The sequence below is a fragment of the Gracilinanus agilis genome, chromosome 4, assembly GCF_016433145.1.
Source record: "Gracilinanus agilis isolate LMUSP501 chromosome 4, AgileGrace, whole genome shotgun sequence".
Lineage (NCBI taxonomy): Eukaryota > Metazoa > Chordata > Mammalia > Didelphimorphia > Didelphidae > Gracilinanus > Gracilinanus agilis.
This window is the reverse complement of record NC_058133.1, coordinates 296,819,446-296,835,281: the sequence shown is the minus strand read 5'-3', so window position 1 is coordinate 296,835,281 and position 15,836 is coordinate 296,819,446. Positions and strand designations below refer to the sequence as shown.

Genomic DNA, 15,836 nt, shown 5'->3' with positions numbered 1-15,836 from the left:
TTATGAAGAAGGATAGCCCATGTAAAATTTATCTGAACATGCAGATTGTGTAAGGATGAGGAACTTAGTGCATGTACCAAGGTAGGTTACAACTCAATGTGATATAATTTACTATGAGGTATATAGGGAGTAAATGACCTACCTAGACTTTGACCTAATAATAATAATAATAGCTAGCTTTTATATACTACATCAGAGACTTTGTGAAGTGATCTACAATTATTGTCTCATTTTATCCTCACAACAAACATTGAAGGTATATACTACTTTTATCCCCAATTTACAGTTGAAAAACGGAGCAAACAGAGGGTTAAATTACTTGCCTAGGGTCACACAAGTATCTAAAGTGGGATTGAAACTCCACTCTTCCTAAATCCAGACCCAAAACTTTATCCACTGTGCCATGTAATTGCCAAGAAATTCATCTTCCTCTCTTCGCATGCAGCATTCTATTCCACTGTTCCACACTGCCTTTCTGTGTATTTTCTAACTTGCTTTAAGTTGTAATAGGTCACAGAAGATAAAGAGCTTGCATTCAGGAAGCCAGGTTCCATATTGCCCTCTGACATATACTGTCTGCTTGACTCTATAGAATTCACACAGTGGCTCAGGGTACCATCCATTATGTTGGCTATTTCCTGAATTATACATTTATAATCTATGAATATCTATTATCTCTATAGATCTAGCTATACAGACATAGATGAATATTTATTAAGAACTCTATATAGATATATATATATAGTATCTTTGCCCAGAGAACCCCAAAACTCACAAAGGAGTTGGACACAATTCAAAAATTACCAGATAATCTAGGAATAGGAACTAGATTTATAATTTTATTGGTAGAGTTAACTCTTGGGTAAGGACATCCCCTTTATTAATGTTGGCTGGCACTTTCTTTGAAATTTATAACCTTAGAGATTTGCCTAGAACAATGAGATAAATGATTTGCCTAGGATCAGACAGTCTGTATGTGTCTTCCAGGTTTCAAAGACAACCTTCCAAACAATATGCCAAGTTACCTAAATACACACACACACACACACACACACACACACACACACACACACACACACACCTTGTTGAGTGAGAAGTTTTATTAATTAGAGTTGAGAAAATAGATTAATTATTAACAATATATAATATTCGCAAAGAAACATATTAATCAAAAATCTTCCAAATCTATGTGATTTAAAGTGGCCTTCTATATAGTTTTTGTGTACATGAGTTTACTTTTGTGGGATATTACATATATAAAATTATATAATTATACACACACACATATATATATATAAATCAAGCCTCTACTTCACAGAGCTATTATAATTTGAAAGGATTTTTGGCTATTTGAGGAAAGAAGGAATCCCTAAAATATCAATGTTATACCGCCCTTCATGTTTATATTTCTAGTAGTATTATTTAAAATGCATTCATTCACATATGTATACATATATATTTATGTATGTATGTATGTATGTATATGTATACAATCTAATCTTTTGCCTTGGAACCAATACCTAGTATTAATTCTAAGAGAGAAGATAAGGGTTTAAAAAAAGAATATATGTGTGTGTGTGCATGTGTATATACATATACATATATACAAAACAAGGACATATTGTTTGTTTTTGTAGGGAGTTTTGGGGAATTACAAGACATAAGGATCATAGACTCTGAAAATGAAATGAAAACATTGAAAGCCTCTCCCTTTAATTGTGGCCTCCAACTATCCTTTGTCTAGATTTTGATACCAGTTTAATTTTTATGCTGATAACACAATATTTAAACAGAACAGTATTGCTGGCAGAGTTAACAAGTAAAAAAGGACAAGATTTTTGTGATCCTTGTTAAAACTGCAATTGTCCTTCAGGTCATTCCAAGCCCAAGTAAGCTCATTTCTAGGAGGAAACATTACTTAAACTTAGAAGCTTGTAAGCCTCCCCCATCATCATTTTAATCAACATCATCATTAGTAGTGGGAATTATTCAACTTTGTAAACTACAAATCTAGATGCCATACAAAGCTTCATCTAGAAAATTTTAACTTGAAGCTATTATGAAGGGAACATATTTTTGTAGCACATTGAAATTTTAACAAAATTATTTTACAATAATTCCTACGACTAATAAGTTTTTCATAGAGTAAAATTTAAATTTGGGCAAGATTAAATGTACAAATAGGGCAAGTTTAGATAGATTTTACTGGGAGTTCAAAGCTTAGCCTTAGGAGATGAGATGAAACTAGAATCTCTTTACTAATGAGATCCAGGCTCTATCTAGACTTGACTCTAACTCTTAACTGAAATTCCAAAGACTTTTGCTGTTATGGTGGTTTTGGACAATATATTTAATCTAGATGGTGAGGTGGTATATTGGGATAGAGCAATGAACTTTGAGTCAGGAAGATTTGAGTTCAAATCCTGATTCATATATTTAATACCTGAGAAAGTTATTCCACCTCTTTCGGCATCTGTCTCCTTAGCTATAAAATAAGATACTAATAATACCTCACAAAAAAAAGTTGTGAGAATCAGTGCTTTGAAAAATGTAAAGCAACATATAAATGTCAGCTCTTCTTATGTAAAGTGCATTGGGAATCATAATGGCATTATAATTGGAGGTATAATTGTTATAATTTTAAAATTTAATTTGAACACTTAGGCAATTTGATAGGTTGTACCAGGTCATCCTTAATTTATCCAAATATTTCTTGAACCCCTTTATATTGTTAATTTTCTTCTTCCTCAGGAAAATCTGTATGATTATTGCCTTCTAAAACTTTTGATAACAAGTTAACTTTTCTGTACTTCTTGGAAAAGTCCTAGAAATTTGAAAATGCTGTTTCCACATTATTTTTGTTCAAAAAATGAAAGTTTCTCACTTGGTTTTCATAGCCCAACTCTACCTCATTATATTTCCCTAAACATTCCTAACTAAAGGAAATGGTGATCATGGTTACTCAAAAAATTTCCTAAAACAAGAGTCCCATCCTATCCCTTTGCCATCCTGACTTTAAAGAAAATACATACACATGTGGTCCATTGTTAAAAACCCAAATGCTTGCTTACAGAGGGTAAAAATAGAACCAGAAAGGTTTAGACAAGATAGCTTATTTGATTCAAGATTCTAGGAGAACTAGGAGCAATAGGAATTAAAAAATGAGAACTATGTATGTAGCCCCAGCTAATATCAGAGGAACAGAGAAAGTTTCATACTATACAACTAAAAATTCTGACAAGAGGCAGGGGTTCATTTCTTTCTAAATAATTATAAGTTTAAAATTAAGAAGGTGACCAAGATTAACTCATAAGGTGCCCTTATTTTAGAGATAAAGAGAAGAGAGGCAAGATTATTTGTCCCATTATATACAGGTAAAACGTGTCAGAGCCATAGTTCATACCAAAGTCTTTTGATTCCAAGACTGCTTCAACAAGCTACCTCCTTTGGTGTTCTCAGGGTTGTATGACTGACGTTGTGCTATATCCACAAAAATCATCTTAATGTAAAGTTATGGACTCTCCAAGATATATCGACTTAGTTAAACTGTCAAAATGAGTCACTTTGGAGCCCAAAAATGGTAGATGTGTTTCCTAAAATTTGCATATTATCAAGAAATTAACTTTTAAGAATGATTTCTTAATAACTTTCACACAGAACAGTTTTTTTATTAATAGAAGCTTCTTGGTCCTGGTATTCTGTGATTTTTTTAAAACAACCTTATGTATCTTTTCTGTATCCTATATGGTTTTTATAGACTTTAGTCTTCTTAGTTGGGATGATGATGTCTATATCTTCTCTCATTATTCTTAGAACTTTCTAGTGCAAGTTCTGCCATTATCTAAAATTGATCTTTATTCTCTTTTACCATGCCCTTAAGTTATTTAATTCTCAGTTTCATCATCAACATATGAAAATTACAAAGCTATATAAAGTTATTTGAAAACTAACTGAAGAAATTACATTTTAAAATACCTAGATAGATTGGTCAGAAAGAATTTGTTGAGCATTTATACCTTGCATTAGGTCTTGTGGAAGATATAGAAAAAGTATAAAATAGTTTAATTGGGGCCACAAGACTATCACACATGAAAGAATAAGAGTAAAGAAAGCACACATGATTCAATACTAAGTTGTATGATGTGGTTCTAAATGATATAGAAATTGAAAGCTAAGAAATTATTGAATACTGGAATCTAGAGAGGAAGTCTTATGCGAGAAGGCAAGACATGTTGGTCCTTGAAGGATGTATAATACTAGAATAAGTAAAGATGAAATGGAATAACATTCTGGTTGAGGGGCAAATCAAAAATTAAAGAAAGCACAGAGCTTTTCAAAATGAAGACTGAGCTGAAGGACTTCAGTAATGGGTACAATATGAAGGTATTTAGATACCATTCTAGATTATCAGACTACAACATTCCCTGGTCATATAATATCTGACACTTACATAATGTTTTAAGACCTAGAGATCTCTATATTATCTCATATCTATACCCTATGAGGCAGTTGGTTGTTTTTCCCCATTTTAATTAAACAACTGAGAATCTGAGAATTAAGAAGTATTTATTTTCCAGGAAAAAATGAATTAAAATATGAAAATATGATCAAACTACAAACTTCTAGCACCGAAGTAAAGTTGGAAGAACATAACTTATTGTTAATTAATTTATAATTGGCAATCTTTTTGAGGACCCAAAATTCTACTTTCATCTCTTTGAAGAAATGGAGACCAGAGCTTCTCAGGCCTTTAATTTTTTTTAAACTCTCATTACTGAAAAAAAAACTTATGCAATTTGTTACCTAAAGTGGGTGTTATGAAGTAGGGCATCCCTCTTCCTCTAAGATCCATTTTTTAAATCATAATTTAAAATATATTTCTTCCCTTGCTGCACAGTTTTAGGCTATACATCTTGAGACACACCATTTTTAAATGACAAAAGCAGTATGTAATTCATTAATTCCCAAATAAATCTTTGATCTCATCAGTGTGAGTGCTTTTCTAGAGATATTGCTCACAAGCCATCTATGCGCTATCACTCTTAGACCAGTGATGGGCAAACTATGGCCAGTGGGTCAGATGCTGCCCCCTTAAATGTTCTATCCAGCTACATGACATTATTCCTAATCTGATGAATACAATGAGTAGGATACGATACAATGAAACTTCAAAAGAGTTGCCTTAGAAACAGACTGACGGATGAGCATTTCCTTTCTTTGGCCCCTCTTTAAAAAGTTTGCCCATCACTGCTCTAGAAAGTTCTGGTCCATGCCCTACCCCAAATCTTCTACTATTTTTATATCCAAAATTCCTCTAGGTACCTTCCTATTGAATGTATACCAATGGATCATGGTGCATGTAGGTTTTCCATTGATTACTCTTTCCTTTCGATTCTCTACTTCTTTTTGTGCTGGACTTTTTATTTCATCACTATAGAAAGTTCCAGGTGAAGAAGCTTCCCCTACCTGTTAAAATGTTCCTAGCCTTAGAGAGTTCTTAGAGCATTGAGAGGGACTTACATAGGGTCATACCTATGTATGTGTCAGAGGTAGGATCTGTACCCAATTTTTCCTGATTCTAAAGCTAACACTTTATTCTCTATAAGGAGCTATCCCTGTACTATATGGTTATCAGTACATAATAAATGTGAAAATGATTTATGGGACATTAAATATTTATCTTTGTGTCATTCAATTCATCGAATGTTTTAAAAATTTTACTGCAAAACAAAAATTGTTTCTTTACCTTATGCCAACAAATGCTAAGAATTACTAATTAACATGAAATTAAATCAGTCCAAATTCACTATGGCAAAATAAAAATAGTTAATTACTTCAATTAGCTAATTAATTGAGTGCAATGGGAATGGTTATTTATTACACAAAACTAGGATCCTGGCCCAAGGGGTAAAAGAGATTGAACAGTTTTCTGAAGAAGGACAATTGAAGCACATGCTCTCCCTTTAGATAAATATGTACCGAAAATAAAGCAATAGATAAAAGCTGTATATTTCAACACTCTTTGCTGTTAAATAGCCACAAAACAATCCCCAACCATACTTTTGAATAGCTACTTTTACATAAAGTGCTACTCTTAATAGATACAGGAAACTTATCCTAGAGAAAATAAACTTAATGGTTGAGTCTATGTGAATTTTAAGTAATAGGTCTAAAATAGCACTAGGTAATTGACAAACCTAGATGCTAGTGAGTTGAGATAATAACAATCTGTTTGAATTTTTCTTGATTGTTGTGGATTCTGTGTAATGATTCACAGTTTACAAATAGTAAAATGAACAAATTATCCATGGCACAAGCAAAAGATTTATTTAAAATTGAGATGAAGGGAAAAAAAAAGGAAAGGGGATTCAAGTTCAAATCTCAGATATACGTATTACCTATGTGACCATTAACAAGTCTCTTTACCTCTCTGGATATCAGTTTCCTTATCTAGATAATGAGGGGTTGGTACTAGATGAATTCAAAGATCCCTTTCAGCTCTAAATCAATGATTGTACAATGTTTTCCTCCTAGCTGATGCAGTCGAAGATAAACTACTGACCCCGAAGTCAGGGGGATTTGAATTAAAATTTGACCTCAGAAACTAACTAGCTGTGCAAATGTGGGCAAATCTGCCTTTGCAGCTTTCCTCTTCTGTAGGAAATAAGGCTAATAATAGCAAACACCTTCCATAGTTGTAAAGATCAGTGAGATAATATTTGTAAAGCACTTAATACTTAGGTCAGTACATAATAGGCACTTAATAAGCATTTGTTTCCTTGTTCATCTTGAAGAGATTCTAATGAAGATTCCAGAAAAGTAAATGACGAGTTCAATGTTTCTATAAAGTATAAACAGGACATGCTTGCCTAGAATTTGCTAGCGTCTGAAGGAAGCTCTGAAATATATTCTCCCTAAACATAATGACTTAGAAATTACTCCAGTAAGGATATGATTCAAAGACTCCTTTATCTTGTATTTAAATTGGCCTCTAGCCCTTGTCCCTACAGAATTTCTCAACAATCTCTATAGTTAAAGTATCTCAGCGACAAGCTAAGTACAGCATTTTTGTAGCCTCAAAGATGCATTCAGATTTTTCATACAGATTTCTCAATACTCCCAGAGTGCCTGGTCACACAGAATGAATGAGAACAAGTTGAGAAATGGCTACAACTTAATAGGTCTGATTCTGCTGAGAGAGAAGAATTTAGAGATGCGAAAGCCTTTGAGGCCACCAGAGTAAAATAATGCTCTAAAAAAGTTACCTGGGTAATTTACTTCTCTTCATCAGAATGTTTCTTAATGCTTAGAAGAGTGCTATATAGGCAAACTTTACAGAAGTCTATAAAACTTGGCTAACTCAGACTAACTGGGAGAAAGGTCAGTCTGAAAGTACAAATTATAGAAATTTAGGGGTGGAAGAATTCTCCATGATCAATGCAAGCCCTCTCATTTTTCCAAGATACCTGAGCTTCGAGGAGAGAAAAATGACTTACCCAAGGTCATCCAGGTAGAAAATTGCTGATCCAGAGATAGAGCTTTGGTTTTCTAGCCTAGAATCCTTTTCACCATGCCAATTTGCTTTCCTTTTGAAAATGAATTTGAAAATAAAAATGAAAACAATCCAATTCATTCTGTAAATATTACAAAATGTTTCCAAATAACAGCATTCATAATTAACAATACCACTTTTTATCATTATGTAGATAAGTACAAGTTGAGAATTCAGCTGTTACATACTATTTTTACCTTCAAAAAACTTATAATCTAATAAAGTTTATAATCATCAAGGAGTTCGGGAAATAACATTAATGCACATTAAAAAATAATGCGTGACAAAGCCTATACCCATAATTTGTTTTCCTTTGTTAGGTTAATATTGCTTCTTCAAGTTTATGCTGTTCAACTGGTTAATTTATTCATAGTAGAGGTACAAATAAAATGTGGAGTTTCAGAGAAGGAAGAAAACACTTTTAACTCGAACAATTTAAAGTTTATGTTCAGCCCCAATTCCGGTGAATTATCACATAATTTGAATTAATGGAGTAAAAATTAATGACCAGTTATTGCATATACAGATTAGTTATGAAGTTCTAGTTTTTACTATTTAAAATATTCATTTTGAGTTACTAAGTGATTATAAAAATGTTGAATTCCAATTTATTTTAATGTAACCATGAAAAGGATGCATCAGACCATGATGTAATGACAAAACTAAATTTTATTTCAATTCAGTAAAAATTGTTAAATACCAACTCTTTATGAGTTACTCTGTGAGATACATGATACACAAAGATACAGCCTTTACCCTTAAAGAGAGGATTGCAGATTTCAGACATTTTATCTTCATTTTTATTACTTTCAATGCTTTCCTTTTTTTCATTTTAGGCTTTGAATCACTTTCCAAATCATAAAAATGCTTCCTTTCCAATATTCCTTGCATCTTTGCATACTCCTAGAAATCTAGTACAAGAAGTTCAAAGGTCTAGTTCTGAGAGTTTTTCTTTTAAATCTAGAACTATGATTCAAAGATCTCTATTTCCACTGACACTACCCAAGAACAAACCCATATTGCCATCTACCATAACTATTTCTTGAAATAGTCCCAAAACAGACTGGTTGAACTGGATCAAATAAAGTTTCTATCTCCCCATAGTTTGCTAAGATTTTTTAAAAGTGGATTTGAGAATATTTACAGTGTAATCTGATGATAAAAAAAACCAGAAGAGGTCAGTAAGGATTATATTATTCAGTATGAAAGGGAGTAACATAAACATTAAAGACAGGCTAAGAGATAAATAGATTACCTCCCTACATAGATGGGGAAGGATGCATAGAAAGACAGGAGAAAGTAGATATTTTAAATAAATTAAAGATGGAGTCATAGACTTTGATAGAAATAATGTATTTATAGAATTATATTCTTGACTAGTTGATGGAAATAATTTCTTATTGGCCTCTCCATTTCCATTTGAAAAATTTTATTTACCTTCTTCACATGGATATAAACATATACATATACAGACATTCCATAAACCCACAATATGAAGTAGAACTTCTAATATAGGTGCAGTCATTTCTGGGTTATAAAACACAATATGGTAGAGATTAGAATTCTAATTTGAAAGTTCAGAAGTTACAATTAATAGCATTTGGTATCACTTTATTTTTTTTGCATTTCTGTTATGATAATAGCTGTAGCTAGGTGTTGCAATAGTAATAGCTGTAGCGAGGTGTTGCAATAGATAGAATGCTGGACCTGGAGTCAGGAAGATCTGAGACCAAATCCAACCTTAGAAATTTACTAGATATATGATCCTCTGTAAGTCACTTAACCTCAGTCTGCAATTATTTTGTCATATACAAAATGAAGATAATAATAACTTCTATCCCCTATCATTTGGAGCACAAAATGAGATTTTTTTAAAACCACTTTACAAACGTTAAAGCACTGTATTAGCACCAACTGTTGCTGCCATTTGTTTAATAACATCCATTCTAAAAGAAGTTGAATTTATATAATTTTGAAAAGATTACTTAAATAGGCTAGTTGACAATATCTGGTATTCAAATAAAGGCAGGTATCTTAAAAAAAAAACTGAAAGACATGAAAGGGTATATATTTAAAGGTACAAAATACCCAAAGTGGGAGAATGGATAAGAGAAGAAGCCTACAATAGCTACTTGATAAATATCTGTTGAATGATGAATGAATGCCATTGCCTTTTTAGCATGTTCTCAATTTTCAAAAAGTCAAATAACCTGAAGATAATAGCTCTTGGGTTTCCTTTACCTATGGTATGGTCTATATCTGAAAACAGAGGTTCTTAACCTTGGAGTTTATGTGGAAATTTCAGTAGATCCATAAACTTGAAGGGGGAAAGTAGACCATTATTTTCACCAACCACTAACTGAAATGTAGCATTTCCTTCATTAACTTTAAAACATTTTTGTGAGAAGGGGTCCAGAGACTTTAGGTAACTGCCAAAGCATCCATGACACAAATAGATTAAGAATCAGTGGCACAAAATCATTTTCTCCTTATTCAGAAGCCAAAAAATATTTCACATCTTTGATTTCCCCACTCACCTCTTTAACTCCCATTTCCTATTTATTACAAGATATAATATATGGTACAGTGAAATAAACATCAGACTTTTGAGTTGGCAGAGCTGGGCTGCAACCCAAGGACTATTACTCATTGGTCAAAGGACTTTGACTTTGGGCAATTCACTTCAAACCTCTCTTTCTCCTTCACTTTTCTCCTTAATAAAATGAGTATGCTTGCTGAAAGTCTAGCTAGTGAGACCTCCAACTTTCTTGGTTCCTATCCCATTTTCCAAAATGCCACAAGTTGCTTTACTGTAACTACGACTTGCTGGCATTTATTGCTGACTAAAAGTGAACAACCAGCCTTTACATGACCTAGAAGTAGTTTTAGAGTCTCTGAGAACACCATGATAATCCCAGAAATCCCATTTTATGTACCCCAGATTGGCTTTCCTATAGAAAAATCATACACTGTCAATTTATATGATCGTATAGGTCCTTCTCTTCTACCTCAGAAACATTTCTTCATGAAGGCTCAGAATTGACCTATCTCCATCAAATGTTCTTCTTATTGTAAACAAACTTAGAGTAGATATAGAATAGATTCACTAGAAACACCCAGATTTTTCTTTTTAAAAATATATTTTTTCTTTTTTTCAGTCACACATAAAAACATTTGTAAAATGCATTTAAAAATTTTGAGTTCCAAAATTTCTTACTTCCTCTCTTCCCTACTTCCTGAGAAAGCAAGCAATTTGACCCAGATTGTTCCTATTAATAGTCACTAAATTCTGGAGCTGTCCCCACACCAAATATTCCCTGAAATGTGAGAGTTATCAGTTCAGTGTCTTCTGTGTCATGCATTCTATGAGACCATTTCATCATGTGAGCATTTTCATACTTTACTAATTAACCCCTCACTGAGGATTCAAAGTTGAACTTCCTACAACTACTATCTTTATTGAAAATCACATAAGGCTCTAGTTGAATTATTTTTATTCAATATATACTGTTTCTTGATTGCCAGAGTTACCTGTTCCTGCCCCATAGTTACAAAAAAGTATATTACTGGAGGGGGCAGCTGGGTAGCTCAGTGGATTGAGAGCCAGGCCTAGAAATGGGAGATCCTGGGTTCAAATCTGGCCTCAGTCACTTCCCAGCTGTGTGACCCTGGGCAAGTCACTTGACCCCCATTGCCTACCCTTACCACTCTTCTGCCTTGGAGCCAATACACAGTATTGACTCCAAGACTGAAGGTAAGGGTTTAAAAAAAATTTTTTTTAAAGTATATTACTGGAGTATATTCATTGTTCCCAAATTATCTTATACTTTCTGTGTAAGAGTAAAATCACTCTTGTCCTGTGAAAACAACAGCATAGAAAATGACTGTTATATTAACCTACGAAGGCCATGTGAACTTTGATTTCAAAGATAAGATTTTGAGCTCAATGGACAATTATTCCAATTCATTGTAACATTTCTTATCTTCTTTTTATTTCCCCCTTCTCCTTTCTTTTCATATCACTTCAAATAACAAGTAGAACTAAGAAAGGCATCCTGACTTTCCAGTTACAATACAAATCAATTTGTGCACCATTCTTAAAAATTATTCTGAATATGTCTGCCATTTTGTGTATAAAATCATTTAAAATCTTAATTATTTTATGGAAATATTTCTCAAAGTGCATTCTGAATCTTCCTATCTTATTAAATAGAGTAGAGGGATACTTCAAAACTGATGATTTTCAGTTTCTTCCATACTAGTAGTCCCTCCTCTGGTGTAATTTACAAACTCTCTAAATCTGAATAGATGATCTTCAGGAATTATTGTTCCCAGAATAGTTTCCCCAATTGGTCAAACTTTGGTTCTTAGATAACTCACATAGTTCATTACAAAACCTTTACTCAAAATTTTCTCAGCTTAGCTGGACATACCAAATCTTGAACTCATCAGGCATATCTTTGAGAGATCAGTTACCTATCTCTCCACCCACCCCTCATCCCTTCTAGAGTAAAACAGTGGATAAGTACCCAGAAATGAGGAAAACAAATTCAAAATATTGCCTTCAAATGACTGGAAAATACATAAACAACAAGAACATTCCTTCTTAAGGGTAAACTAACCTTCTTGTATACAAGGAAAAGTTGGGGCTTTGCAGCAGGTTTTTGTTTTCTCACTACTCTCATTATTTGTTATTTATCATCAAAGAATCAAATGTCTAGAACTGAATGGGACCTTAGTGGCCATCTGATCAGTCATAGATTTAGGGTTGCAAAGGATATTGTAAGCAATCAAGTAAGATACTTCCCCACTGCTTTACAACTGAGGTAACTGAGATTCAAGAAGTTCAAGAGACAATAAATAGCAGAGTTAGGATTTGACTTTAAGTTCTCTAGATTCAAAATCACTACCTCAATCTGGACTATATTCTGAAATTTTGAGTTTGCTGGGAAGTTGCCTTATAAATATTAATCAATTTTTAATCTTCCATGATTTTATATTTAGTAACATTTTTTAAAAATTGGATTTCTGGTATCATTGCTATAGGAAGCTTCTGTCAAGAAATTCCCTTTATTAATGTAGATTAATGTAGATCAATGACCTATGCCATAGTTTCTGACTTGCTCAATGCATGGGAAGATTAACTACCCAGAGTCCTAAAGACAATATTTGTCAGAGGTAGGCCTGGAATTTGGGATTTCTTTACTGAAAAGTCGATTCTCTATTCATTACAACATGTGATGCCTCTCTGAAGTAGACACACTGGAGAGACAGAGACAGAAAGACAGAGTCTTCTATCACTCAACAATCTGATTACTTAGAATTACTCAAGCTTCAGACTCTGCTACTCTTTCAATTCTAGAATCCTTCAGTTCTTAGACCATGTAAAAAATCTTAATTAGAATGCCAAAATGGAGTAGTCCATTGTAATGATTCCCTTGGCTATCCATCCACCTCCCCACCATTCCCCACATACATAGACATGTACACTTTTGAAGATAACAGATTTTTTTATGCAGTTAATAAAAACATAGCCTTCCAACCACTAACCTTTTCTCCATTCAAAATAATTTCCTTCTAAGTGGCTCATTCGACTGGCGTATTTCAAAGTGTGCCACTTGGAAATGCTCTATAATCTTACCGTCTGTCCATTGCTCAAGATCAGTAGCTTTACACTTTCAGAGTGTTCATTAATATTTTTTTTTCCTTTTGGCCAGGTACTATGTCTACTGTTCCATTATTGAAAATGAAAAATATTACATGCATTTTACTGTCTTTCTTTTATTTGTAGCACAAGAAGAATGGGCCCCAACCCGTTCCAGCCTAAAGGCACCACCACCAAGGGCAGCCAGAGGGGGATACAGGGAACACCCCTATGGTAGATATTGAAGGTCTTCCTCATCTGTGACTCACCTCAAAGACAATTAATAGCCTGTGGTCTCCACATAAACAGCAACAAGACAAGTAATAGTCCATTTCTTTTCTATCCTAGGGATTACTGCTCATGATTATCCCCTGTACTTCTTGTGTATTTCTTCCTATACTGTTGGCGTGACCTTGACATTAGTATTATTTTATAACACGGACTTAAAAGACTTTGGCAAGCATCGTCTATAAACCATTCAGTAGGATGATATACTCTTGGTTGTTTTTCATTGTTGTGTGTATTTTATTTCATTTTCTTTTTAATTAAAAGAAAAAAAAAAGCATGAAGCTGTTAACAGATCTTGAGTTTCTACCAACTAGCTGAGGTTGAGCTTTGTTTAGGGTTGCTAAAAGATTGTAATATGATTTTTGAACTAGATGATAATCAAGATGTAGATAAGCTGTTTTAACCTGTCTTTTAATATATGTTAGTTAGATGAAGATGTTCGATATTCAGTTTGTAAATTTAATTTTAAATGCTGTTTTAATGGGGTTGAAAACAAGCAGCTACTGTATGTATGTAGCTAACTGAATTTGTTCAGTGTTTTAACCTGTATTTGTTAAAAAAGAAAAAACCACATAAAGTTCCATGTGTAAGCTTCTCTAAATAGGAAACCACAATTTTGTCAAATATGTTTGCCATAATTTGTCAATAAAGCTGAAACCTTTTGTAACAAACTAAATTTGGAATTACTTGTTTTCTAGCTTTAAATGCCTGCTTTATTTCTTCTTCAAGAGATGCCTAAAATGTTTTCTATTTAAAATTACAAAAATGAACCCAAGTCTGTTTTAAGAATTTTGTGTAAGCCTTTAAAAATTGTATTAATAACTTCTGGTTGTTAAATAATTTAAAAGTTAACAAACTAAACTGTTACATGAATCATGGTTAGTAAACACTAATGTATAACATGTTAATGGAAAAACTGGATTTAGAATAATAAATGGATTTTAAACTATCCTCTAAGCTTTATCTTGCTAAACACAAACTCTGATTGACTTGTTTGTATTAGCATGTCTCACGTGAGAATGTAATGGAGTAAAAAGAGGTAAGATTACCACTTACCACTGTCTAAATGCCTAGTTCTTCAACCTTTGAGTTTCCCCACACATTAAATATCCCATTCAACATGTAAGCATTGCATAGATTCACGTTCTTGTTTTCACTCCGAGGAGTGTGTTGATGGCATTTGCGTAGTTTCTAATAACTTGTTTTGACAAACAAATCATCAGTGTCACTGGCCAGTTGTTGCTATTCAACCTCAAAAACTTTATTTGTAATTTTCAGTGCTAAATATCACCGCCCTTGAAGGCAGTTTAGAGGGCTGATATTTCTTTTGAGACTATCAGACTTGATGGCTGATGATTATTAAGGAAATATGTCGCAGGACTCAAAGGATGACTAAACGTTAAACAGGTAACACTAATAGTAACGCTGTAATTTTGAGTATGCAACAGTAATGTTAAATATTCTCAGTTATTAAGTTACTGATAGTTAAAAAAGTAAACCTACAAAAATATAACAAATAGGTTTATAGGTTATTAAAACAACTAATTAACATTAACTAGAGGCACCAAAATTATTTTACAATATATAACCCTCAACGTAATAAACAGAACTAAAATTAGCAATAATAGTAATGCAACTCTTGCTAACATCAAATATATAACCTAAATTTTGATGGAGAAAAAAAAAGTGAAAGACTTGATGGTAGGGATGGATGCCAAAACTGTTAATCTTTTAAAATACAGTTTTTTTGTTTACAGTGGCTTTTTGTCAATGTGATTGGTTTACTTTTTTGATGCGAGTAAAGCATAGACATATTGCTGTTCAGTTTGTGAACGAAAATCTCTTGCAGCTGGAGTTGCATGCTAATAGCTTTATGAAGCGTGTCCTGTCATCTGAAACTGAATTTTGGTAATATTGGCTTAAGTTGAATATGGTTGGGTTACATTCACTTTTTATTCTGTTTCACTGTTCCAGGTTTCTACAAGCAAAGGGCACATAAGTGAGCAGCAGATGTGATGTGTTAGGAAGTGTCCAGGTAAGCATTTTTCCCCACTTCTACTTTAAAATATGTCTTTCTTGGCAAGTGTCACAGCTAGATATGGCAGAAATTGTGTACATTATAAGCTTCTTGCCTTGACCCTGGTAGAGCTGAGATTTGCTACCAAAGAAGAAGCTATTTTATATATCCTTAAAGTCAGTTGTTTTGTTTTTTTCAAAATACTTGATGCTAATGAAGTTTAATATTTACTGCGAACGATTTTCTGCAATAAAAATTTCATACTCAAAGTCAATGCTTTTTAATATCTGATTCGTGTTGGGCTATGAATTACACTATGAATTTTCATTTTGGTG

General features: G+C 33.1%; 1 protein-coding gene across 2 annotated transcripts in view; it reads left to right on the top strand.

Annotated features, from left to right (window-relative positions):
- Positions 1–13,441, top strand: part of KHDRBS2 (KH RNA binding domain containing, signal transduction associated 2) — a 750,586-nt gene extending 737,145 nt beyond the window's left edge. For both annotated transcript variants that reach the window (XM_044673646.1, XM_044673645.1), the window contains one exon: positions 13,344–13,441. In XM_044673646.1, coding sequence (XP_044529581.1) covers positions 13,344–13,441 — 98 coding nt within the window. The remainder of the gene's footprint in view (positions 1–13,343) is intronic.
- The last annotated feature ends 2,395 nt before the right edge of the window (positions 13,442–15,836 follow it).